This window comes from Penicillium argentinense, assembly GCF_028826775.1.
Source record: "Penicillium argentinense strain IBT 30761 chromosome Unknown utg000002l_segment0_segment0, whole genome shotgun sequence".
In the NCBI taxonomy this organism is placed as follows: Eukaryota; Fungi; Ascomycota; class Eurotiomycetes; order Eurotiales; family Aspergillaceae; genus Penicillium; species Penicillium argentinense.
In genome coordinates this window covers 504,991-528,571 of record NW_026622661.1, presented here as the reverse complement: position 1 = coordinate 528,571, position 23,581 = coordinate 504,991, and the positions used below count along the sequence as shown (strand labels likewise).

The 23,581-nt window shown below is 50.8% G+C and overlaps 9 protein-coding genes across 9 annotated transcripts; 8 read left to right on the top strand and 1 right to left on the bottom strand.

Annotated features, from left to right (window-relative positions):
• Nucleotides 1-88: 88 nt before the first annotated feature.
• On the top strand, nucleotides 89-1,584 carry N7532_001085 (amidohydrolase; the record flags this gene model as incomplete). The annotated part of the gene is made up of 3 exons (XM_056613579.1): nucleotides 89-460; nucleotides 519-763; nucleotides 813-1,584. 3 exons carry the CDS (start codon nucleotides 89-91, stop codon nucleotides 1,582-1,584), a joined length of 1,389 nt encoding a protein of 462 aa, XP_056478620.1.
• Nucleotides 1,585-2,647: 1,063 nt separating this feature from the next.
• Nucleotides 2,648-3,139, top strand: N7532_001084 (uncharacterized protein; the record flags this gene model as incomplete). The annotated part of the gene is made up of 1 exon (XM_056613578.1): nucleotides 2,648-3,139. One exon carries the CDS (start codon nucleotides 2,648-2,650, stop codon nucleotides 3,137-3,139), a length of 492 nt encoding a protein of 163 aa, XP_056478619.1.
• Nucleotides 3,140-5,143: 2,004 nt separating this feature from the next.
• N7532_001083 (uncharacterized protein) lies at nucleotides 5,144-5,666 on the top strand (the record flags this gene model as incomplete). Its single annotated transcript, XM_056613577.1, has 2 exons — nucleotides 5,144-5,227; nucleotides 5,472-5,666. 2 exons carry the CDS (start codon nucleotides 5,144-5,146, stop codon nucleotides 5,664-5,666), a joined length of 279 nt encoding a protein of 92 aa, XP_056478618.1.
• A 215-nt stretch (nucleotides 5,667-5,881) lies between these two features.
• Nucleotides 5,882-7,278, top strand: N7532_001082 (uncharacterized protein; the record flags this gene model as incomplete). Its single annotated transcript, XM_056613576.1, has 2 exons — nucleotides 5,882-6,177; nucleotides 7,029-7,278. The coding sequence occupies 2 exons, from the start codon at nucleotides 5,882-5,884 to the stop codon at nucleotides 7,276-7,278; spliced, it is 546 nt and encodes a 181-aa protein (XP_056478617.1).
• Nucleotides 7,279-7,486: 208 nt separating this feature from the next.
• On the top strand, nucleotides 7,487-9,174 carry N7532_001081 (putative carboxylesterase; the record flags this gene model as incomplete). The annotated part of the gene is made up of 2 exons (XM_056613575.1): nucleotides 7,487-7,729; nucleotides 7,798-9,174. 2 exons carry the CDS (start codon nucleotides 7,487-7,489, stop codon nucleotides 9,172-9,174), a joined length of 1,620 nt encoding a protein of 539 aa, XP_056478616.1.
• Nucleotides 9,175-9,590: 416 nt separating this feature from the next.
• On the top strand, nucleotides 9,591-10,772 carry N7532_001080 (uncharacterized protein; the record flags this gene model as incomplete). Its single annotated transcript, XM_056613574.1, has 1 exon — nucleotides 9,591-10,772. The coding sequence occupies one exon, from the start codon at nucleotides 9,591-9,593 to the stop codon at nucleotides 10,770-10,772; it is 1,182 nt and encodes a 393-aa protein (XP_056478615.1).
• A 486-nt stretch (nucleotides 10,773-11,258) lies between these two features.
• Nucleotides 11,259-12,814, top strand: N7532_001079 (uncharacterized protein; the record flags this gene model as incomplete). Its single annotated transcript, XM_056613573.1, has 10 exons — nucleotides 11,259-11,285; nucleotides 11,336-11,388; nucleotides 11,443-11,499; nucleotides 11,547-11,576; nucleotides 11,636-11,677; nucleotides 11,851-11,891; nucleotides 11,940-11,965; nucleotides 12,016-12,203; nucleotides 12,269-12,697; nucleotides 12,751-12,814. The coding sequence occupies 10 exons, from the start codon at nucleotides 11,259-11,261 to the stop codon at nucleotides 12,812-12,814; spliced, it is 957 nt and encodes a 318-aa protein (XP_056478614.1).
• Nucleotides 12,815-17,275: 4,461 nt separating this feature from the next.
• N7532_001078 (aldo/keto reductase) lies at nucleotides 17,276-18,310 on the bottom strand (the record flags this gene model as incomplete). The annotated part of the gene is made up of 1 exon (XM_056613572.1): nucleotides 17,276-18,310. The coding sequence occupies one exon, from the start codon at nucleotides 18,308-18,310 to the stop codon at nucleotides 17,276-17,278; it is 1,035 nt and encodes a 344-aa protein (XP_056478613.1).
• Nucleotides 18,311-21,159: 2,849 nt separating this feature from the next.
• On the top strand, nucleotides 21,160-22,898 carry N7532_001077 (FAD-binding oxidoreductase; the record flags this gene model as incomplete). The annotated part of the gene is made up of 5 exons (XM_056613571.1): nucleotides 21,160-21,279; nucleotides 21,331-21,798; nucleotides 21,855-22,288; nucleotides 22,349-22,557; nucleotides 22,621-22,898. The coding sequence occupies 5 exons, from the start codon at nucleotides 21,160-21,162 to the stop codon at nucleotides 22,896-22,898; spliced, it is 1,509 nt and encodes a 502-aa protein (XP_056478612.1).
• Nucleotides 22,899-23,581: the final 683 nt, after the last annotated feature.

The following is a 23,581-nucleotide window of genomic DNA, read 5'->3' as shown; positions in this document are numbered from 1 at the left end:
AGAACGGCCACATCCCTGACTGAACCAACAAAGCAATCAAGTATCGATCCAGTTCAATTGACCTGAAGCAACCCACCAACTCGTCATAATGCTCTACACGCATGCAACAATCCTAACAATCGACGGCACCCGCCGCATAATCTCCGACGGCGCAATCTACGTAAAAAATGATACGATCGCAGACCTCGGCAAGACAGACCTGTTGAAAGAGCGGTATCTCGGTGATCAGGAATTCGATCTAACCGGCCGCATCATCATCCCCGGTCTGATCTCGACGCATATGCACACTGCGCAGACGCTTCTGCGTGGTACGGCCGATGACCTCGAGCTCGTGTCGTGGCTTTGTGAGCGGATTTGGGTGCTCCAGGGGAACTTTACGGAGGCGGATGGGTATGCGGCAGCGCGTCTGAGTATTGGGGAGATGTTGAAGAGTGGGACGACCTGTTTCTTGGAGAGTATGGTATGTGATCCTTTCGAACACCGGAGGGTGGGGAGGCTGTGGAGGCTGATGACTGTAGTTCGCTGATCGGTATGGTTTTGATGGCCTTGCGCGTGCGGTCGAGGAGTCTGGTATCCGTGGTTGTCTTGGTAAGATCGTTATGGATATTGCCAAGTACGCAAAGGACGACGCATGGGCTATGCACCCCGGTCTAGTCGAGAATCGTGAGACTTCCCTGTTTGGTACGCTGAAGATGTGGGAGAAGTGGAATGGGGCTGCGAATGATCGGATTCGTGTGTGGTTTGGAGCTAGGACGCCGGGAGGGTAAGCCCACTCCCTCGAATATTCATCACACCTGCTAATGTTGGATCAGTGTTTCCGACGCACTGTACAAAGAAATGACAGCCCTCTCCCGCGAAAAGGGTATTCCAGTCACCATGCATTGCGCCGAAGTCAAAGCAGACCGCGACTTCTTCTCTTCCGTCTCGCACACACCAATGTCCTACTGCGACTCTGTGGGTCTGCTGAGTCCCAGCACCGTTCTCGTGCACATGGTTCACCTCGACGACTCAGACATCAAGCTCCTCTCGAGCTCAGGCACGCACGTCGCGCACTGCCCAACCTCCAACGCCAAACTCGCCTCTGGAATCTGCCGTGTACCTGATCTCCAGCAAGCAGGCGTGAACATCGGTCTCGGAACGGACGGGGCGCCGTGCAATAACACCTGTGATCTCCTGCAGGAGATGAAGCTCGCCGCCATTATCCACAAGAGTATCTCATACGATCCGACCGCCGTCCCGGCGGAGTCTGTTCTAGAGATGGCAACGATTAACGGGGCCAAGGCACTGGGTTTGCAGGATTCTATCGGGAGTCTGGAGGTGGGGAAGAAGGCGGATTTTGTTGCCATTGATATGCGAGGCATTCATGCACAGCCGTGGTTTAATCCGGCTAGTGCGGTTGTTTATACTGCGACTGGACGTGATGTGGATGTTGTGGTTGTTGATGGGAAGGTGCTTGTTCAGAATGGGGAGTTGTTGACGATGGATGAGAAGGAGATTGTTGAGGAAGCGAAAGTGAGGAGTCGGGAGGTTGTTGAGCGGGCGGGTTTGTCGGGGGAGATGAAGGGCCGGTGGCCTGTTGAGTAGTTGCACTGGTTGTGACTCTTATCCTGTACAAAAAAAAAGTGGAGGTAGTGTAGTGTATAATAAGACAGTTATGATTCCTGTCTCTAAATTTGTCCTTGTCCTGACGTAGGCTAAGCTAAGTTCAAATTCAGGGCTTCTGGTAAGTCTTTGATGATTGGTATACGCTCAAATTCCACCATTCTACCATACCTTCAGTCAAGACTCGAGCATCGAAACGGCCACCATCCAATGACCTAAGACTGTCCTGAGGGATCTGGCATGACCCACATACCTGCCTCGAGTGTATACCAAGCTACAGTGACTGAGCCGTCCGAAAACGGACTAGCGCGAACTCCAGTCCACAGGTTGTTGAACAAAAAGGGGGCGCCCCGTGTCGTGGACACGGTCAAACAGAGGTATGAGGTGCAGGACTATTCAGGTGCTCCAACACGCCCCGTCTGCACCCATACTCTCAGGATGGGCCAGGAAAGGCGGCTCAAGGGCCCAGCGGACACTGTATGAGACTTATGAAACATGTGACAAATGACGGAAAAGAATCGCTCGAACTCAGGGTCGAACCTGCACCATGCAAGAGAACAGGCCGGGCTCATAACCTGTTGAACAAAAAGGGGGGCGCCCCGTGTCGTGGACACGGTCAAACAGAGGTATGAGGTGCAGGACTATTCAGGTGCTCCAACACAGGTATAAATATCACCCGTCGATCTATTTTCCCTTCCTTTCTCTTCTTCCTCTTCAAGTACACACTTACGCTTGGGTGGGCTGCGGTCATTAGGGCAGTCCACCACAGGTCGTCCACCGCATTGCACAGCGCGTGTGGTCGCCTGTTCAGTCACCTTCGGGGGGCTGGGGGGCATAATTTTTAGCACTTCCCCTCTGGGGATTCCTTTTTCATCATTCCTTGGGTCAGTGACCCGGGTATGGAGAAGAGTCTGTAGAGTCTGTGGGAGTAGTGCTCAGTGGTCTTGTTGTGTCTCGTATTATCCGCAGCTCGATAGCCCCTATGCTGTCTACACTGATTCCGCTATAATAGAGAATCTTGTTTTGTATGAGAGGCCTGTTGCATATGCCTCCATCTGCCATCGAGCAGCTCTACACTTTTGGCATCTCCGAGTCCCCAATCAACCACAATACAAGACTGCATCTGATCCATCATCAAGCACTCCTCCCACTACTGCCATCACCTCCTGTCCATATAATCTCGGAAACGGTCATGCAGCCATCAGCATGGCCAAAAAGCACAGACTCACCCGCACTCCCAAGGTGGAAATCTCTCGAGGAAAAGAGGAGCGTACGACACCTTACCCCCGAGAAACCTCAACACGATACCGACAGCCCTTCGCGCATCCTCAGACAACCCAAGCATCACGCACCGACGAGAGCCCCCATCACAACCACCGCCAGACCCGGACCACAACCTGTTGAGCGTAAGGACAGCCAGTCAAGGCGTATCTTGAAGAAGATCAAGAGCGGATTCCGGGAGCTCTTTTCGCGCAAGCGCTTTGGCGGACATCAGCGGCTGGATGACGGCAACGATAACGAGGAATATGTGTACTAGGGCGATGCCTGTCGCTGTGGATGATGCGTATTCCTTGACTCCAGATAGAGTGGGGGTGCTTATGAGGTGGTTTACATAAGAGGAATGTGTTGGGATAGTATAGTAGTTTAAGGTTGGGGACATGATGTGGATCTACGAAGATGTGAGACTGCTATACGAGAATGGAATGGATGAGGCAATACAGGCATAGTAAATGATCCAAGGTCAGTTCAATTACTCCTTACTTTATATAAATGTGTTGCTCTTATGATCTAGGCGTACTATACCCGACTAAAATTTGACCACTCAGTCTGCGTACTATCAAGCAGATATGGTAGTGGTAGACGAGAGGCTTCTGTGGAAGGGACAGAAGATGTATTTGATCTTGAACCGCTGCACTCTGTGTATTGTGCCTCACCTTTATCTCTCCTGTGTATTGGAGGTGGTTTGCCTGGGTGTTGCATACAGAGGCAGTCCTGTATTAGAGTCCGTGCGAGTAGGTGAAGTGTTGACAAGCTGTATACCCCTGGGTCCTGTCATCGTCCATGGGCAGCGGCATTGGGTGTTATGAAATACGTAGAGACGCAATGATTGACGAGACGCGCATGGATTCTCCAGGCTGCACAGCCGCAGACGCTGAGCTGGGCCACGATTTTGAAGGTAAGAGAGACCGTACAAACATTCGTCAACTCAAATTTGTGGTACGATTCCAGACTCGGTCAATCGCATTGCTCGAGTAGTATTGTCTTCCTAGGATCGAAGTCTACCACACATTGCGTACCATTGGACTATATAGCGAGTCTCACGCTGCTGCTCTGAGCCACGGATGACTTGCTCAGCGTCTCGTTTCCCTTCGCAAGATCAAGGACAGTCTCGTCACGCATTACAGCGAGCGTGTTGTTCAACCGCCAAACAAGGGGGGAATAGACAGTTCGGGTGTGCTGGATGACAGCTGGAAGCTTCGAATGCTCGAGGGGACGGTTCATGCAAGGGTTCGCAGGTACCTAGAGGCTCGGATAACAGGAAAGTATTGCAGCTGCGAAAAGAGAAGGGTTAGCAAATTCTGCCAACTTTCTCCGTGACTATTCGTAGGGAACGGTTTTGCTGTTTGATGTCTGACACTGAGCGATCAGATACAAAAATGGAAATCAGCACCGGACTGGCGATGCATGTCGTTGTATAGACCAAGTGGCATTATACTTTGTCAAAGCCCACAGGTCAAGCTGTAAACCACTTCATTCATAATAGAGTAAAAGGACGAACGGCACCTGTGCCACAAGGTCTAACGCTGTTTTGAAAAATTTCCAAACCGGGTAAACACATTCACTAAACTAATGAGGGAGGCAACCAGGCCCGCCAGAAACGGACTAGCGCAGATTGTCCTCAGGTATAAATATCACCTGCCGGCCAATTTTCCTTCACTTTTCCCCCTCCTTTTCAAGTATCACACTTACGCTTGGGTGGGCTGCAGTCATGAGGGCAGACCAGGTCGTCCACCGCATTGCACAGCGCGTGTAGTCGCCTGTTCAGTCACCCTCGGGGGACCACGAAGCATAATTTTTAGCACTTCCCCTCTGGGGATTCTTCTACTTTTTTTCATCATATTATGAGTCAGTCATCCGAGCTTGGAGAGGAAGAGGCTGTTGATCCAATGAGTATTCTTTGTCCATCCTCTTGTTGTGTTGGGCATTGCTACAAAAGCAGATGGAGAGCAATCAACTCAGGACATTGAGAGCCTCCTGGGTGTTATTTGTGGGCTTCTATCGTAGAGTGGGCTGTAGGTGTTGTATGTGCCCCTTTCCTGACTCCCATTTTTCACCCGCTATCCGCCATTGTGCACCTGACGCTCGTCCCGGTCAGTTTGCCTGCCCCCAGCCTTGTCGCTACCACTAAATCTCATCGGTATCCCATCAACCATCCCCGTGGGAACCACACTGCTCCCCCAAGCTCGGTGAGTTGGCTGCCCCCGGTTTTCCGCCCGGTGTGGTGCAGGTCCTGAATGGCGGTGATAACCTTGGGCCCATGATGACCGAGCACCCCCGTATTGACATTGTCTTGTTCACTGGCGTGATTTATACTGTGGAGAAGGACCAGGCCATCTGCGAGAAGGTGTCTCAACTGCCATATCACTTTCCCTGCATTGTTGCGGCTGCCGTGGACTAACTGCTGACCTACAAGTAAACAAAGCAACCAGTATTCCTTGCAACACTCTCAGCTCTTTCCAACAAGCAGAAACTTGCTTCTGAACCCTGGAAGGTAATGACGACTCTCAATTCCCAGCTTTGAAGAAACAACCGACCTACAGCTAATTTTTCGGTCAGCACAGTTAGAATGACATCACTCTACCCTATAGGCGGCCCTATCAAATACCACAACCAGGGTATCACCAGCAAACCCCTGCAAGCCACGTCGATCCCTGCCACCAGCCACAAACGGTATTCACCATTCGACATCGCAGCCTGCTAATCTACTCCGTGCGGAGGCGACTAGCACCGACCATGCTACGGATGACGTCCCGAACAAGCGCCACACACCCTTCTACAAGTAGAGGACCTATCATCTCCATTCTAGACGACGATGGCGCTTGGCATACGCGCGACCCTATACACCACTGATGCGATCGCGTCGTCAGTGTTTGATGTGGTTGTATAAATTGTGGCTAACCTCCCGACAGACCACAGATTTCTCAACTTCGTCCCTACAACGAAACTCATCAGTCATCACTTACAATTACTTGACACTACAAGTCCTCCATCTGCCACAATGTTCCACCGTCGTCGCCCTGCTACGACAACCACCCGCTCCTCGAAGCCAACTCTCATGACGCGCCTTCGTGGTCCAAACGCGAAAAGCAAGACAGTCAAGACGAAGACTACAACCACCCGCCATGGCCCCTCTTCCCACCGCACTACGAAGCGTCACTGGGGTGTGGGCAGGCCGGTTCAGCATCATCGTCGGAAGACTACCCTCGGGGATAAACTCTCCGGTGCTATGCTGAAGCTGAAGGGGAGTTTGATGCATCGGCCGGCCGTGAAGGTAAGTGTTACACAGGACTGCGGGTATCTATTTCGTTAGAGTATTTGCCAATGAGTTTTACTATCTAGGCTGCTGGTACTCGCCGAATGCATGGTACTGATGGTCGTAGTAGACATCACCATGTCTACTAAATGTATTTCTACGATTTGATGAGCGATGTGTTGCTTTTTTGTACGATTAATGCCCCATGTATAATTTACCACGCAAATGGAATAAAATTCGAAGCATTTTCCTGACCAAGGTTCTCCTCGTACTGGGTGTGTGAAGGAAATGAAGCGTGTTTGATGATGTAGAGCCATAACGTCACAGCCCCATCTTGGCTTGACGAATCGAGTCAAGATCAGCCTCGTGCGATCCACCCGTCAACGTCGACCCCATTCGTTTTCACCACGCCAGCAACACGATATCCTTATCGATACTAATGACATCAATGTAGACATATTGCCCTGCAGAGCCTACCTGCAATGTGCACAGGGGTTGGATGATGCCACCCCCGCCCGAGCAGCAGACCGAGCAGCAGACCGTCTTGGATATCCTCACGTCCGACTCCTGGACCGCAGACCACGACAACAACCAGATTGAATTTCGCAAAGAGGGATCTGGCGATGTAAGCCATCCCTTTTGCCGACACTGAGGATGATAGCAACTGACTCCCTGCCCAGATCCGGCACTGCGACAACCAGACGGCGGTCATCGCGGCCGAGTTCGACTGGAAGGCGCTCAACCCAGCATGTCTAGACAAAAGCCATGAACACAACAGCAGTGGAAAAGGAAAACCTTCACATATCGGTATCGAAATCACGCTGACCAGGCGTGAAGGCCCTGTCCCCTGGACACATTCCACGCGAAGCAATCTGAACGAATCCCGGCTTAGGGATGCCGCATTCCTCCCCAAGACGTTCACCATCCGCCTTCAAAAGGGGACCTTCACCCAGGCATCCTCAAAGCACGAGATATATTATACCTACCGACTAAACTTCGACAAATCACCCTACCCTCCAGCCGCGGAGTGGAAAGAAGCGCAATGCGGCCACGAATGCTGGACCCGACGCTCCTTTACCAGCGGTAAATACAAGAAAGTCGAGATCACCGCCTGGTACCGCCTCAAACGCAATGTCCTGTAAGTCGCATGAGCACCAGCTGCAAGTCCTTCGACGTCACCTCGGAGCAGCCCGCAGTTCTGCAGGACCGCTTCCTCAGGCACCAAACCGCAGCTGAGTCACCCGTTTGCTGCCTGAATTTAACGGCCGCATTATATGCCAAGACCTTCCCGATTGATCGCGATCTGATCTCAATTTCGTTTCGTATAGGTCCAACCGATATTCTTACGCCATGTCCATTTTTATGGTGTTGCTGGTAATTGCCGGCGTCGTGGCCGGCGTGCTTACCTCCTCACACCCGCTGCCAAAGTCGTCTGTTGTGGACTTGGGGTACGCGCGGTACCAAGGGGTGTCCCTGTATAACGGTGTCGACGAGTACCTGGGCATGCGCTTTGCCAAGCCGCCTTTGGAGGAGCTGCGGTTTCGAGGACCGCAGGATCCAGAAGATACCTCCGAATTGCAGGATGCTTCGAAGGTAGGTTGCTGTCCTGCCCTTGACGGGTTGGTACGCGTTCGGAATCAGACCTGACCTGTGCGCAACAGAATGGCCCACTTTGTCCCGGCGCTGGCGATTCAGTCGGGGATGAGAAGGAGGAGGATTGTTTATATCTTAATGTTTATAAACCGACGAATGCGTCCTCGAATTCTAGTCTGCCGGTCTGGGTTTTTATACAGGGCGGTGGGTATGCTAATAACGCCAACGGCAATTATAACGGCAGCGATGTCGTTAAACATTCTGGGCATGATATTGTCTTCGTCAACTTCAACTATCGTGTCGGTGCACTCGGGTTTCTTGCTGGCGAGGAGGTTCGGAAGAACGGTGATCTAAATGTCGGTCTGCTCGATCAGCGGAAGGCGTTGCTATGGGTGCAGAAGTACATTCAGCTCTTCGGTGGAAATCCGGATCATGTCGTGATCCATGGCGACTCGGCTGGTGCTGGTTCTGTCGCGCTTCATCTCGCCGCGCATGGTGGTGAGAACAAGAACCTGTTCATTGGAGCCGTGGCCGAGTCCACTTTCTGGCCGACGCAGCGTACGGTGGGCGAGATGGAGTTTCAGTACAAGCGCTTCGTCAAGCAAGTTGGCTGCGACGATGCCGATGACTCTCTGGCGTGCCTGCGCTCGGCGGATATCGACACCCTCCAGAAATACGATGTCGACGAGCCTTTCCCCGGTGGAAGCAGCACTCCCAAACCGCTTTGGTATTTCCTGCCTGTGGTCGACGGCGATCTCGTGAGCGACCGTCTATACAACTCATTCATGCAAGACAAGATCGTCCACGTCCCACTGATCGTCACGGACGATACCAACGAAGGAACCCTCTTCGCATACAACGCCAGCACCGCCGACGAAGTCTCGCAGTTCATGAAAAACAACTACCCAAAACTCAACGAGGCCCAGCTGCGCGGGATCAACAAGGTGTACCCGCTGATGGACCCCTTGCCAAAACACGCAGCATACTTCCCCTCCGCTGCCGCAGCATACGGCGAAGCAACCTTTACCTGCCCCGGAAATCTAATGACCGCCAGCATGGCGAGTTATTTTTCCTCTGACAAGGTCTGGAACTACCGCTTCAACATCCAAGACCCGACCAACATCGCCGCCGGCAAGGGCGTTCCGCATGTCCTGGATCTACCCGCGATTTTCGGGCTCGGACAGACAAACTCGCCCTCCCTATCTTTCGCGAATATCAACCAGATGATCATCCCGATCACGATGGACTATTATCTCAGTTTCATCAAAACGCTCAATCCGAATACCCTCCGTAACGCGAATGCGCCCGTCTGGGAGACCTGGGGAAATGGGACAGGACAGCGTCTGAAGCTGCAGACCAACAAAACTGAAATGGAGGAGGTGCCCCGGGCGCAGAGGGAGCGATGTACGATGTGGAAGAAGTTTGCAGCGGATTTGGAGCATTAGTCGTGCCCTTTTTTTATGCCTTGGGACAGCGTAGCACAGCGTTCTCTTTGTGACACCAGGTCAATTTGGCCCGGGTATATACATAGCCGTCCGGCGGGTTACCAGATTAACTTGATAGAATAAAGACTAGATTTCTTTCTTGTCAGCAGTCAGCTGCCCATTCATCTTGGCATCCACATGCTTCTGGCATATCCCCACCCTCTCCAATCCTTCCCCACATTGCGCCGTCAGCCACCCAGCCATCGCTGATTTCATCCGGGCATCTCCGCAGGCGTCGAGTCGAGCAGATGAGGGGTAGCCCCGGAAATCCCGCGATTCAAATCTGGGGAAGCTCCACAGCTACACTTTCGTCATGACTTGAGCTTGGAGAATATTCTTCTATACCATCCCAACCTTTCACATCAGTGTTGAGCACCATGAAGCCAAAACCAAAGAACCTAGCACACCTCCCATCCCTCGCCGTCGAACTAACAGAACTCATCGCGCAACACACAGACGACAAAAGCATCCTCTCCCTCCGGCTGGTCTGCCGCGCGCTGCAAACAAAAACCTTCCACCTCTTCGCCCGGCGCTTCTTCGCCACAATAAAAACAGACCTCTCATCTGAAAGTCTCGCAAGGATAAACGCACTGTCCTCAAATGTCGCACTCCGCCCCTACATCCAGTGTTTAGCATTCATGCTGCAGAACGGCGTCGGACGAGGCCTCATCTGGTCCCGACACACTTGGGGTCCTCTCTCTGCACCGTTGGAAGTCGACGCAATCCGCACCCTACGCGATAATTTAATAACCCGCCTGACTAAGTGCCGATCTTTCTTTATTGTGTGCCGATACCCCGAAGGCCACCCGGACATGAAACACGTAACCGTCACCGACGCAGTAGCCGTGTTCTTTGCGCTTGTCGTCGAGGCGAGACTGCCTGTGTCATCGTTCCATTTGATATACGCAAATAAGTACTCCCGCACACTCATCATGGATATGCGACGCATTCCGAAAATGATTTATCGACAGCCGCAGTTTAAGATCGTCTGGGCGAATTTGCAGAAGCTCTCGCTGGAGCAGTACCTCACGCTTGATAATTTCGGGTTTTTGTTGGAACTCGTTCTAAGCGCGACGAGTTTAAAAACGCTCTTACTTAACCTGGGCTCGCATGACCTTGCTTGCGAATTCATGCATGAAATCGCCGAGTCAGCGTCCTTAACGCAACTGTCCGAACTAGCGCTCTTCCGCACCTCGGCCTGCTTAAATGACTTGTTGAACATACTCACCCGGGTAAAAGGGAATCTGTCCGCGTTGACTTTGTACCATGTTTCCCTCGCGTCGGACGATAACTGGGCCGATGTACTGAGTGCGCTGGGTGGGTTTGTGTCGCTGCAGAGCATCTCGCTTTATTATCTTTGGGCGACGGCTCCGGAGAAGGAGGTGTTTTCTTTCCCGGATCTTTGTAAGGCGCCGGTGCTTTGTGGGGAGGGTGAGAGGCAGAGTTTACATGTGTTCTATGAGGAGAGTGCGAAGACGCCTGCTGTGCTGGGGGTTGAGTACTCTGGGAAGAGGATGGGGGAGGTTTTGGGATTGTTACAGGTGACGGGGCGGGGGTGACATTGTTGATGTGGATATCTATGAAGCGTTTTAGTGTAGCTCTGCGTTGTTGTGGAGGTTTTGTATAGGGGGTCGCTCTTCTTTCAGCCGGCACTGATGCTTTGTTTAGCATTTTTAACATCTGCAAATAATCCATTACATACAATTCCACCACTTGGTACCCCATTAAGCTCTGTTCAGCCCCGCCGAATCCCTGCTTACTTAGTTGGCCTTAAACCGAACACACTCACTTGATTGCTGTGTCTGTAGGCAAGTGGATCGCAGGCCATGACAGACACAATTCTTTGCATATTCCATCACTTTCGATCAGTCATAGATTCGCGCACATTCACTTTACCTAGGTAACGTTATTCATGACTGGATCCATTACACTGCCATTTTATTCGACGGAGTTATTTGATCCTTGCTCAGCCTGGTGGGCCCAGGGCCGATCCGTTGCCCCTCATCCGCCATCCCGCATCATTTCTCCTACCACTCTCTGCTGACATGTCGGACGATATTAAGATCTCCGTCGTAGGTGTATCAGATCGAAATTGGAAAAATGTCGAGGCTTATGCGTCTAGGATCCCGATTACTTTACTCGCGAGAAGGAGTTTACGCCGAAGGACTTTGAATCGTGGGTTGATGGTCTATTATCCGTGGTTTTGGCGCGTTGTGCTGACGATGGTAGGGATACGACTTCCATTGCGTCGAGGATTGCGCAGGGGAGAATCGAGAACGGCAGGAGGTAGGTGATTTCCTGCGATGGGACGTGGAGGGTATTGACTGGAGCAGATACCAGGCGTTGAAGGAGGATGATTATTGGTGAGCTTCTCAAAATTGTGCTGGAAGTTGTTTTGTTCAGCCTGGCTAATTGATTACAGGAGCCCTTCCGATGAGAAGCAGTTCGAGGCACAAGAGAATGGGTAAGAAGTACCATCCAGACACGCTCCGAGGCGGTCGATTGACAGACCTAGACACATGGTGTGCCTAGTACTCGACTACCACCGAGAAAACCCCCTGCATCGAGCTCCCATTGGCAATAAACCCAAGGTAGGAACCTATTCTCCCAGTGGAACTCGCTACTCACAATTTGCAGCACATCCTCGACATTGGCACAGGCAAGGGATCATGGGCAGTGTAAGTCTCGCAATGTCACGGATCGCCAGACCACGCTGATCATCCCAGTGATGCCGCCGATTGGTACCCAACAGGTACATTCCCAGGAATTCAAAAATGACAGAAGCAATGCTGATGAGAACAGCAACCGTCCGTGGAGTCGACGTCTTCCCCACCCCCTATTACCTGGATACCACCAAACTGTGTCTTTGAAGTAGATGACGTCCTGAAAGAATGGACATGGCGCGAGTCATTCGACTTCATCCACATCCGGCAGCTGCTCGGCGCCTTTGACGAAGAAGGCTGGGCAGAGCTATACAAGAAGTGCTACGAGTACGCACCCTCCATATTCACATTCCCACGTTAGTGGGTGCATCAACACTAACTCGCAAACCTAGAAACCTCACCCCAGGCGGTTGGCTCGAACAAATGGAATTCGACGTCCGCTTGCATAGTGACGACGGAAGCCTCAAACCAGACAGCCTACTAGCAGGCTGGGGCGACAACTTCATCGGCTGCTCCGCACGCGCAGGGCGCTCGTTGAAAACACAAGAGACAATGAGAGGCGCCATTGAGAAAGCGGGCTTTGTCGACGTCCACGAAAACCTGTATAAAGTGCCGCTGGGCCCTTGGCCGAAGGATAAGCAGCTGAAGGAGGCCGGCCAGCTGAACTATCTCCACTGGCTTTCCGGGCTCGAGGGTTATGCTATGTGGCTGCTGACGAAGTTTGGCGCCCCTGAGCCGTGGTCGCCCGAGGAGGTGCAGGTTTATTTGGCTGGCGTGAGGAAGGAGATAAAGAGTACTAGTACTCATGGGTATGGTTATGCGTGAGTTTACCCTTTTGGTCGTGGGTGTTGTGCGTGTGCTGATGTGCGATAAGGCGGAGGGTTTGGGCGAGGAAGCCGACTGCGGGGGAAGTTGTTAAGAGGGAGCCGGTAGATTAGGCCTTTGTGTTTGGAAATACTTCTTATCCTGTCGACGTGATGCTGTACATAGTCCGTGGGAAGCCACTCGTTACCTTGAAGTTTCTCTGAGGCGTTCGAGGCAGCCCACCTCATCCACGTGTATTCACTGTTCAGCAAGAGAGATACATCAACTCACGCCTACGGAAGGCCTTTTAAATGCAATACCAGCAACGCACATCCTTCTCCATGCCCGAGTCTATAAGCTAGACATGATGAGAAAAAGGTGCAGAAATCCTCAGAGGGGAAGTGCAAGTTCTGCTCATCACCGTGGTTGAATAGACAAGTTATGGATGACTGCCTTCATGATCGCAGCCAGCCGAGTCCTCTTCGCCGGAACCCGCCAAACAGAGGAGAGAAGGGAAGGTAGAACTTAGGGCGGGTACTCACAGGTGCGCCGGGCTGCCAGTGAGGCTTTCGGGGTTCTAGGTTTGTTACCTCCCACGAATGTAACGTGTGGGTATAGAAAGACGTGGTTTGTACGTCCCCGAGCCCAGGATATAGGGAACATCCAAAAAATCCCGATCAAAGAGCCCATTCCTCGTCGTTTGTATAACATGGTCCATAACATCGAGCATACTCGCTAGATCCAGCATGGCTGTCCGCGTCTTTTCGGGTCCTTTCCTGTCCGGAGCTTCCCCTGTTCTTCTGGGAGAGGTCCCACTAGATCCTTGCTGTGTTCCACTTCTGCAGCAGGACGGGGGAGGAGGAACAGAGAATACCGAAGTAGACTGGTAATGGTTTCTCTGTGTAGTTGTCGCTTTGCTCGAGGAGGTAAGCTGTCATTAGGGAGATGCCTTGGCTAAAGCTGATGAAGCCATCGAAGGTGACTTGTTCAAGGACGACTTATGGATGTAGTCGTGCGCGGTGCGGAGGCTTTTGTAGTCGCAGAACTGGGTCCAGCAGTATTATTGGGCCGCCGCCTTCGGAGAGTCTATTTAAAAAAGACTTGTTAGCTTCTTGTTGTATTCTGTTGTTTGTATGCAGGTTGATGGTACCTAGAGCAAGTGGACATTACACAATTCCGTTCAGGTAATAAAACTCCCTTCGGACCGCAGTGTTTGATAATTATGGCCATCTTCTTTGTCATTGCTTCTGCGTAGTTACCGTATGCGTGGAGACAGAGGCTTCGCATATTTGCTGTGTGGTGTTGAAGTTTGTGTTCGATCGGTTGCTGTTGTGGTTCTCGTAGTCAGGAGATTTGAACTCGCAGAGTGTGATCAAGCCTGAAATACCTTCAGCCGACCCGGGCAACTCTTCGAGATACATATTTGCCATAGTACTTTCGTGCTATGGTGAATCATGATGACAAATCGAATCCACAAATCACATTGGGTGTGAGGATGCGTTCGTGCAAAGATCTCACAACGTGTGCCGTTGTGTAATACATGCAACAGTATGAGCCGGAAAAGAGGTCTGATGAAAAATCAGTTGCTCTATAAGACATGAAAAGTACTGCATGCGTGATCGGCTGCAGGCTGATATGCGAGGCGACTCAAAAGTTCATGTCGTGACGATTGCTTCGCGTGCTCTAGCTGTGAATATTGTCCATTGAGGAAGTTGCTGAGCAAAATCACGAGACTTCAGATCGCGACCGCATGATCTTGAGCTTCCTCTCTATTCCTTAAGGACAATATTACGTTGTGGTATTTCCTTGGGTGATGTCTGGCTTGTGCGAACGATCGATCCAGCGCGTTTGGCGACCTCCGGACTCGTGGACGGCGGGGTTGAATTTGCTTGTCTGCTTCTATCGTCTGTCATCGCTGTTGTTTGTGAATTTGTTTTTGAGACTGGCCCCCGTTGCTAATTGTCGAGCATGGCTTGCGAAGGGCCTCAGAGGCTGCAACTGGCTGCACGACAAGCTGTCTTCGGTCGGTGATGTGTGGAATTGCCTTGGTGTGATTCAAGCACGGGAGAGCTGGGGCAGTGGGATCGAGGTCATGATGTCTTTCGGAAAGCAAGACGCGACGCGGGTAGTCAAGGCTAACGATGATGCTTCACGGCTTTGAGACACAGCAAAATCTCAGCCAAGATGATCTTCACACTGTTGTGAGAACACAGGGCGGTCAAGTTTGATTGTTGACTCAACTGAATGATAGGTGAACCGCAAGTCATCCTGCCACACCGCTGACGCCTACAGTACCCGCGGCAATATGAGACGAAGGGATAATTTGATCATGTACAGTATGGTTGGATGGATGGACTTCGTTTACCCTGACCCCTCGCTGTAAAGCAATATGCAGGCTATAACTACTGCTTAAATACATGCTTTCATGTTCCATGGGGATTGTTCGAAACTTCCTGAGCGGCGAACTTTGAGCCTCATCTGACAAGGCCTGTCGTGGCCAATTTGTCATTCCTGATGTTAGGCTGTCCTTGTGGTGCGGTTGTGATGAGTTTCCAAATAAAGCTGCCAATAACTGTTCGCAGCTGATTGCATTTCTGTCAGGAAACGGGAAAACGCTGGCAATGCTGGATCTAAGAATTGGACGACGACTGCGCTGCCGATGTGGTTTTCGGACTTTTCTTTACTTTCTTCTCGAGCTCAAAGGAAGACAGTTTTTTGTGGAAACGGCGGTGAAAATCTTCAATTGTGAGAGTATGTTTGTAATGTGCAGATCGGTGAGATCTGGTAGTCGGTTGTGGTGGAGTTGTAACGGGTTGCTGGAGGACAGACGCGTTGGTTTTTGTTGGCGTTGGCGGGAGAGATTGGTCGTCGGGGTTGATTTGACAGTTTGTGGAGAACCAGTGGCCGGTTATGACATTGACGGTGCCGATTCGGGCATGGCCGGTGGCACTTCGACAGGAGTCTCGTGATCGAATTCTATCTGGCTCGCGGGTATATGAACTGTAGGTGTTGGGCGAGGTTCGGGTCGTACATTTTTTGATGCCGAGCTTTATTTCAAATGATTGTTCGTCCCACTGTTCGTCTGATCTCTCGTCTGATCTCACATGGGGTATTTGAAGTTCAAACTTGTGTTTTTCTTTCTGCTTGTCAATTGCAGCGCTCCTTGATAAAATAATGCGAAATCAACTCATGCGAAAAAGCGGCCGTTCATGCCGTTTCGCCCGCCACTGATTTGTCGAGTAGGCCAGGTCACGACAATTTTGAATGACCCAACCCCAACAATGAGCAAAAGGCTCCGTAATCTCCCACCCAGCCGGATCCCAAGGGTCACTCCAGACTATAATGCCACTTCTCTGTGACCGTGGAGCTCCACTGCCCTTCATATCCAGACAAAGCTGTGTCTCCTCTTCAAAATCTCCGGCAAGGATCAAATTATCTCTCAGTTGAGGATCGGGGAGCAAGTCCAACCATGGGTGATGTGGGATAGACTTCTGGATTGCAGTAGGTTGGAGCATTATTGGAAGAGTATGGAGAGTGTCATTTTGCCATGGCCCAGCGGTATTGAATGATGATATTGCATCGTCGTGGAGTTGGTCGGATGTAAGGCCCAATATTCGTGTGTTTTCCATCAAGGCTCTGGTGAAGTTGAGTTGGACGAGATGGAGTAATAGATCGGTTCGCGGAGAGCCCGAATGGTAGTAATGGAAGGCGATTCGTTCTAGCATAGCCATTTTTCTTTTTGTCGCGGGCAAATGGCATTCTAGTATGTGCACGTCCTCGATCGCCTCTAATGAGTCACGGTCACTGGCAGTGGGTGCGTCTAACACCTCCACTTCATCGTTACCTTGAGAGACAGTAGAAGGCGCTGATGACTCGCGCTGGTCAATCGGAGCGTTGGAATTTCCCGCATTTGTGTTGTTGTCTTCTGACGAGGTTTGTAGATTTTTATTTTGTAGGCCTGCATGTAAAAATGGTCAAACAATACTCGCAGCATGGCTAGCGACGAATGGCGGACTTACGTCGAATTCTTTGATTCAAGCGGTTTTGGAGTCGCCGACGTGTTTTTGGATCGGAGATACCTGACCAATCCTCGTCTGGCCACTCACTCAAGCGCTGCTGGAGTAAGGATCTTGAAGCGATCCTCTTTTCAGAGGGGCCCTGTACTAGTCGATTCATACTTGCGATCCCGCCGGTGTACCGAGCTTATTTTTATCGATCTAGCAATGCTGCAACTTGATGACAGGATGATGTCGATGGATTGTGGATTTAGCTAGGAGAAGTGATGGAGACCGGTCAAGAGGGAATGCATTCACGTCAGGTGGCTCGGGTAGACTTGGTTATTATTAATATCGTCCTCAAGTTTGGAACCCAATCATACATCTCCGCCAAGAGTCAAATAGACCCACCATGTAAGCAGCTTGCATAACACTATTCCCTTGTGGTCAAGTTTGAAAGTACCATGGGTCTGGACCTTGGCACTAGAGGTCGAGCTCAATGACTACTGAGCACAGCTCGATCACAGATACTTCGGGGCTGGCGAGAATTGAAAAAGCACACGATGGAGATCTCAAACGACAACTCCAGAGACAGAACATTTATTGATGGCCAAGCACCTTCTTGGGCTCATACAGGCCATCGATACTCTTCAACTCAGCGGGGCTGAGCACGAAAGAGATAGCATTAACTGCTTCATCGACTCTCTCTTTCTTGCTCATTCCCAAAATTGGCGCCGTGATAAATGGCTTCGAAAGAGACCAAGCAATCGCCACGGTCGCCATTGACACACCATGCTGCTCCGCGATTTTCTCAACTTGCTCGTTGATCCTCTTGTCTGCCTCTGTCGCGGGTTGACCGAGGAAACCCGGACCCTGACCCTCTCCACGCGTAGTCTTCGAAAAGTCACGCCAGGGTCGAGCCAAGAATCCCATTGCCACAGGGCTCCAAGGAATGCCGCCCATTCCAAGTTTGGCACATGCAGGGTACATTTCCCTCTCTTCTTCTCGGTAAATTGCATTGTGAAGATTCTGCATCGAGATAAACTCCGTCCAGCCGTGGATGCGAGCGGTATACTGGTATTCAAGGAGCTGGTGAGCCCACATTGATGAAGCACCGATGTACCGCACTTTGCCGGACTTGACGATATCATGAAGAGCTTCCATTGTCTCCTTCGGTGGGGCTATAGGGTCGAAACGGTGAATTTGCAACAAATCAACGTAGGGCAGGTCGAGTCTCTTCAGGCTAGCATCGATGCTCTCAAAAATATGCTTCCGGCTCAGTCCGTATTGGTTCACGTAACCGGCGTCGTCCTTTTCATCGTCCGTCATAGCCAGTGGCTGCTCCAACCCGTGACCAACTGGTGCCCACAATTTGGTTGCGATGACGAGGTTTTCCCGGCGCCATCCATATTTCTTGATCGCTTTGCCGAGAATCTCTTCAGACAGGCCATTTGAGTAGGCATTTGCCGTGTCGAAGAAGTTGAGTCCTGACTCGTAGCAATGGTTCAGCACCGGTAGTGCTTCTTCTTCCGCGATCGACCACTTGAATCGACCCTCGGGATTTCCAAAGCTCATGCATCCTACTCCAATTGGGGCGATACGAAGACCGCTGCTTCCCAGTTGAACGTATTTCATGTTGACCGTATTTTCAGACGAAAGGCAGGTAGAAAGCTCAAATATTGAAGATGAGAATCTTACCAGAAGCGATCGGGATACTGTGACTACTTGTACCTTCAGGGCTTCCGTATCTCCCGAACGTTCGCCGGTTCAGAGGTGCCCTTGAAGCGTGGGACCCCAATTGCGGTGCTACAGTGTGGCGCGAGATGATGACCAAAGGCATATGATTGGCCAACATTTCAGATCGAATCTCCCACATCGGTTGCGAGCCGGGCCTCGTCACATCGCCCGGGAATAAGTACCATAGCTCCGAATTCCGATCACAAACGGACACTTTTCTTGTGGACACATTGTATGAACGTGCCCTGTGCTTTCCAAGCGTGAGCATCGATATATGTATATTCTGCTCGTAGTTTTCTTCAAGCCTTTCAACCCTCCCGGTGCTTGTTTGGAGTTATCCCGAATGCATCCCTCTCCTTCCCCCTTTCCCGAATCTTTCATTTTTCAGCCCCTTGAAAGGACTTCAAATCCCAGTCAGAAACTCCTGCTGGCATGGCGGAATGGACCAATCGGAAGGAAGTTGTCATCAAGTTGCAGACTAGCTGAGACTAATCCGCGTTATGACCAATCATTGACCTTTCAGTAACCCACTGATCAACACTCAAGAGTGGGGCATACCTATTCGATCCAAGGCAGTCTTGTCCTTCCGGCAACTTCAACTTTGGAACCTCTGGAATTGAATGGGAAGCCAAACTCGTGGAGTCATATGCCGATTTCCATCGGTATTATTTCATTAAGTAGCCCTGATTTAAACTTGTGACATTGTCTCATTCATCTTGTACTATCGCAGGCCATTTCCAGCGGTCCTGAGCAAATATTGCGACACAGGCAAGAGCATCAGACATCGCAGTAACATTGAAAGAGATTTTGCTCAGACATACTTTAGATAATAGCATATATCCCTTCCGCGTCCGATAAATAGCGAGTCGACAGATTCGCGCGCTGATTCAAGAAATGGAAGCATCTATCTGGGATTATGGGGCTTTCCCGCCCGGTCTGGCAGCTGCCCTTCCTCCTTCAACCGCTTGCTGGCAGGCAGTAACAAATCCGGCTTCGCACAGGGCAACCAACTTCTCGTGAAAATTTTGTCCTCGTAGGATTGATTCTTCTATCTTATCATAACTCAAAGATATTCCATTTGACTCGAATTGTGGACGTGTTGAATGAATTTCGACGAACGTAGACGACGGAGACGTCTGGAGGCTGGCATGATTGTTTTGGTCTTGTTGAATATCAATCAAATTGGGGATCACCGCCGCTGAAATGATAGCTGCCACGGACAGCTGCGAAGAGAGGAACACGCAGATGCGCATGCTTGCGAAGTAGTTGAATATTAACGGACTGACTGCGGTAAGGCAAGAAGAAAAATAGGCAGCTCGAAGGCCGCTTTACCGCGCTATTCTGTCTGGTGATCAAATCCAGTGAGCCTAACGTATTCAAAACCTGTTCGCATGTTCGGGTCTTGTATACCTTGGGTTAGTGCCGACACCCCCGGAGATAGGGACGTACTCCGAGCGAGCCAAGCCGGCTTTTGGCAAGATTTCGCCCCTTCTCGGAATGACTTGGCTCTTGAGGTAGTCAAACAAATTGATGACACTCGGCTTGTCATTGGCGGGTTCACTCGATGTGAGTTGCAATTTTGCTCATCCCTATATTCGCCCCTTTAAAGGCTCTTCGCTAGGAAAGAGCAAAGTAGAAGCGTGTCTTGTCTGACAAAATAAGAGAAGAGACGGAAAGAGAGAGGAAGCACCAGGTGTGAGAGAATGGCAGGCAGAGCGAGGTGAGGAAGCGGAGCTAACCGGATGGGGAAACCACATAGGTCCGTCAGTTGAAAACGTACAAGGGGGTTGCAACTGATGATCTTTCGGACTCACCCTACCTATAGACGCTTTTGCGCCTGGACACATGAACTTGAAGTCACAGTATGGAAAGGGATCCACCCTCAATCGCTTCAAGTTGGCTGCAATTTGATGACACCTGCATCATGGTTGGCTCGTAAATATGGGGAATGCAATTTGATGACAACCTTCGTATGATTGGTCAATAGTGTGGGGAATCGGTAACCTGAGCCTCAGCCCGTTGTTCCTACCTTAGGGTACCTCCTAGTAGCTACTAGTAATTACCAATGCATTGACACCCAGCAAATGCCCAATGAAAACCTCTTCGTGAACATTACAACATCGACGGAACCACTGGCAGACAGGACCCAAGTTATCTTAGTGTACGTAAGGGCAAGAGGGCGACAATCCCAGACTCTCTCACGAAGGATGTGTCTTTTCTCTTCGGCAGCGTGGAACTCCTTGCCACCTTGACTCGTCCTTTCCCTTCATGGTACCCCTCAGTATCACCCTAGAAGAGAGAAAAAGAGTCCGAAGTTTAACCGAGTTAATTCTATGCGAACCCGTGGTAGCATTTCCCGGTCTGAGTTGTCGTAGGCAACCACATGTACAAACGAGACAGTTCGAGAGTTTACGCAGTCACTTTGAGGCTTGGGAATATGACGCGTAAGGACTAAAACCCCCTCAGGCCCAGCCTCTTTACACTAGGAAGCTTTGCCGGTCCATGAAGTATAGGATTAAGATCATCGCGTGCACTGCTTGGCACGTAGAGAGTGTTGCAGCTGCAGCAGATGTAGTATTGCAAACCTGGAAGAGGCGTGGATCCTTTCTTGCATGGGGCTCTCGGCGAAGAGATATTCAGTTTGAAACTGATCCTGCAGAAATGGCTTATAAATGCCAGCTGCTTCCTGCGCCAGACCAAATATTTTTCATCCTGGCATTTACGTATCTGCGTGACATCGTCATATCATGACCCGAATTCTGGCTCCACTGGCGTGTCTCGTTGCTACGGGAAACGCCACCACACCTGTCCTTGAAAGAGCCAACGGCCTATCGGCACAGTCTGTCACTACAAACTGCAAACAAGCTGCATGTCCCGCCTAATGCCATTGTTTTCGCTCATAACTGACATGCCTCCAGTGCTCTCAGCTTTCCTCGACTTTCGGATCCGCCTTTCACTGGCCCCAAAATGACAACTTCACGATCTGGGACGCGAAGCAGCAAGAAGTTCACCCAGCTTGTCGAGTTGAACCCTCCTCGGCCAACGACGTTGCCGAAATTCTCGATATTCTCGTGTCTCACTGGTGCTATTTTTCAGTGAAAGGAGGGGGTCACTCCAGGAACCCAGGAGATTCAAACTCAGTTGGCGGAGTGACCGTGGATCTCAACCGTCTGAGCGGCATTGAGATCCTTCAAGGGAACAAACAGGCGCGTGTAGGTGGTGGCGCGACCAGCATTCAGGTTTACCAGGCGCTGGAAACTCGAAATTTATCTTTCGTTGGCGGCCGAGTCGGCAGTGTCGGTATGGGTGGTTTTACCCTCGGCGGAGGAACGTCACCTTTCTCGAACAAGTACGGGTGGTCATTAGACAATGTTTACGAGTATGAGGTGCGCAGTACTTTCAGTCGGACATTTTTTATTAAGCCACTGACATGCTAGCCTAGGTTGTTCTCTCGAACGGAACGATCACGACCGCTTCGGAATCACACAACCCTGACCTCTACTTTGCACTTCGTGGCGGCGGAAATAACTTCGGAATTGTCACGGCCTTTACTGTTCGAACTTTCCCCCAAGGCCCTGTCTTTACCAGCATGACAACCTATAGTGCGAATCAGTCAAACCAAGTTCTCGACAAGGTCTACGACCTATACACAAACATAAACCTCACCAGCGACAAGGAAATGGGGTACGATCTTTACTATTCATACAGTTCTGAAAGTGACCAGTTCACGCTGAGTGGCACCCAGCGATACGGGAAACCGGTCCGAAATCCACCTGTCTTTGCGGCCATAAATCAGATTCCTACGCTGAGCATAAGCACGAACATTGGTCCTATGAGCCAAGCTGTCGACGGGACGGATTCAATGGGCACTACACGGTATTTTCTGTCAGAAAGTGCTCCAACCTGGATTGGAATGTACTCATTTTTATTTTGCAGACACCTTTTTGCTACCCTAAGTGTGGCTCCATCGCGCTCATTGTTGTCGGAAGGCCTCAAGATCTTCCAAGAGGAAGTGGAAGCAATCAAGAAGGTCCCCGGCCTAGATCCCAACTTCATTTCCTATCCGCTGCAGAGGAACGCCATCAAGGCTATGAAACAGCGAGGTGGAAATGCATTGGGAATCGACCGAGACGAACCTCTCTTCTGTACGTCGTATACTATATCCCAACGTTGAGTTTCCCCTGTACTTATACCGACGCATCTTAAAGTGATTCTTATCTCTACAGCATGGTCAAACAGTACTAACGATGCTGATGTTAACCGGATGACGGCAAATACCATTGACAGACTCAATTCCACGGCTAATAACTTGGGTGTTGCAAACCGGTATAAATACATCAACTACGCCTCGGCCGCGCAGGCTAACACGGTGTTTTCTGGCTATGGCGAAAACTTGCAGAGGCTGCAAAAGATCCAGAAGGCGGTTGATCCACGGGGAATATTCACATCCAAAGGCTTGTGGCGTGGATTTGCCAAATTACTCTAATCCGATTATCCATATCCACGTCGGGTCCACAAGTCTGTCGACGTCGGTACATCGGTACACTAGGTGTCCAGAGCCAGGCCTGGTGGCTCTTGGTTTTAAGATCCAGCTGCGCCATGGCTTTCTACAAAGGCATCGCGAATGATAATTTTGCAACGTATTCCTACCGCATTCAGACACTAAATCCAATCAACAGAGCCTTTTTGTTAGTATAAAGAATCACGAACAGGCTTCTTGACCTCTTCGATAATAAATGTAGATTCAGCGACGGCATTTTGTCACAGTTTCTGGTATACTGAATCCTTCGAATTTATGAACATCCGGATCCTCTGTCGGCTTGTCCCACTCGAGAATCGTCTTGTCGGTGCTCACAAAGTGCCAAGTCCCAGTATTGTCCGACAACTAGCGATGGCATGTACCCAGAAGATACATGTGTACGCGGATTGCTGTCGAACTCTGTGGCAATAATAAATGGCGAGCAAGCTGCGTTTTCCTGCTCTTTCGTCAGTTTCTGAGAGTCATTTCTCGGTCTGCTGTTGTCTAACCCAACGCCACCGAGCCCAACGAGAGCGACCCTAGACCCCGCTATTGAGGCTTTCTCCTGTGTCTGGTCGAGGATTTCATGACGACCAACACATTCTGAATCGCGTGGGAACGGTACCGTCGATAAAGGTTCGAGGCGGGGT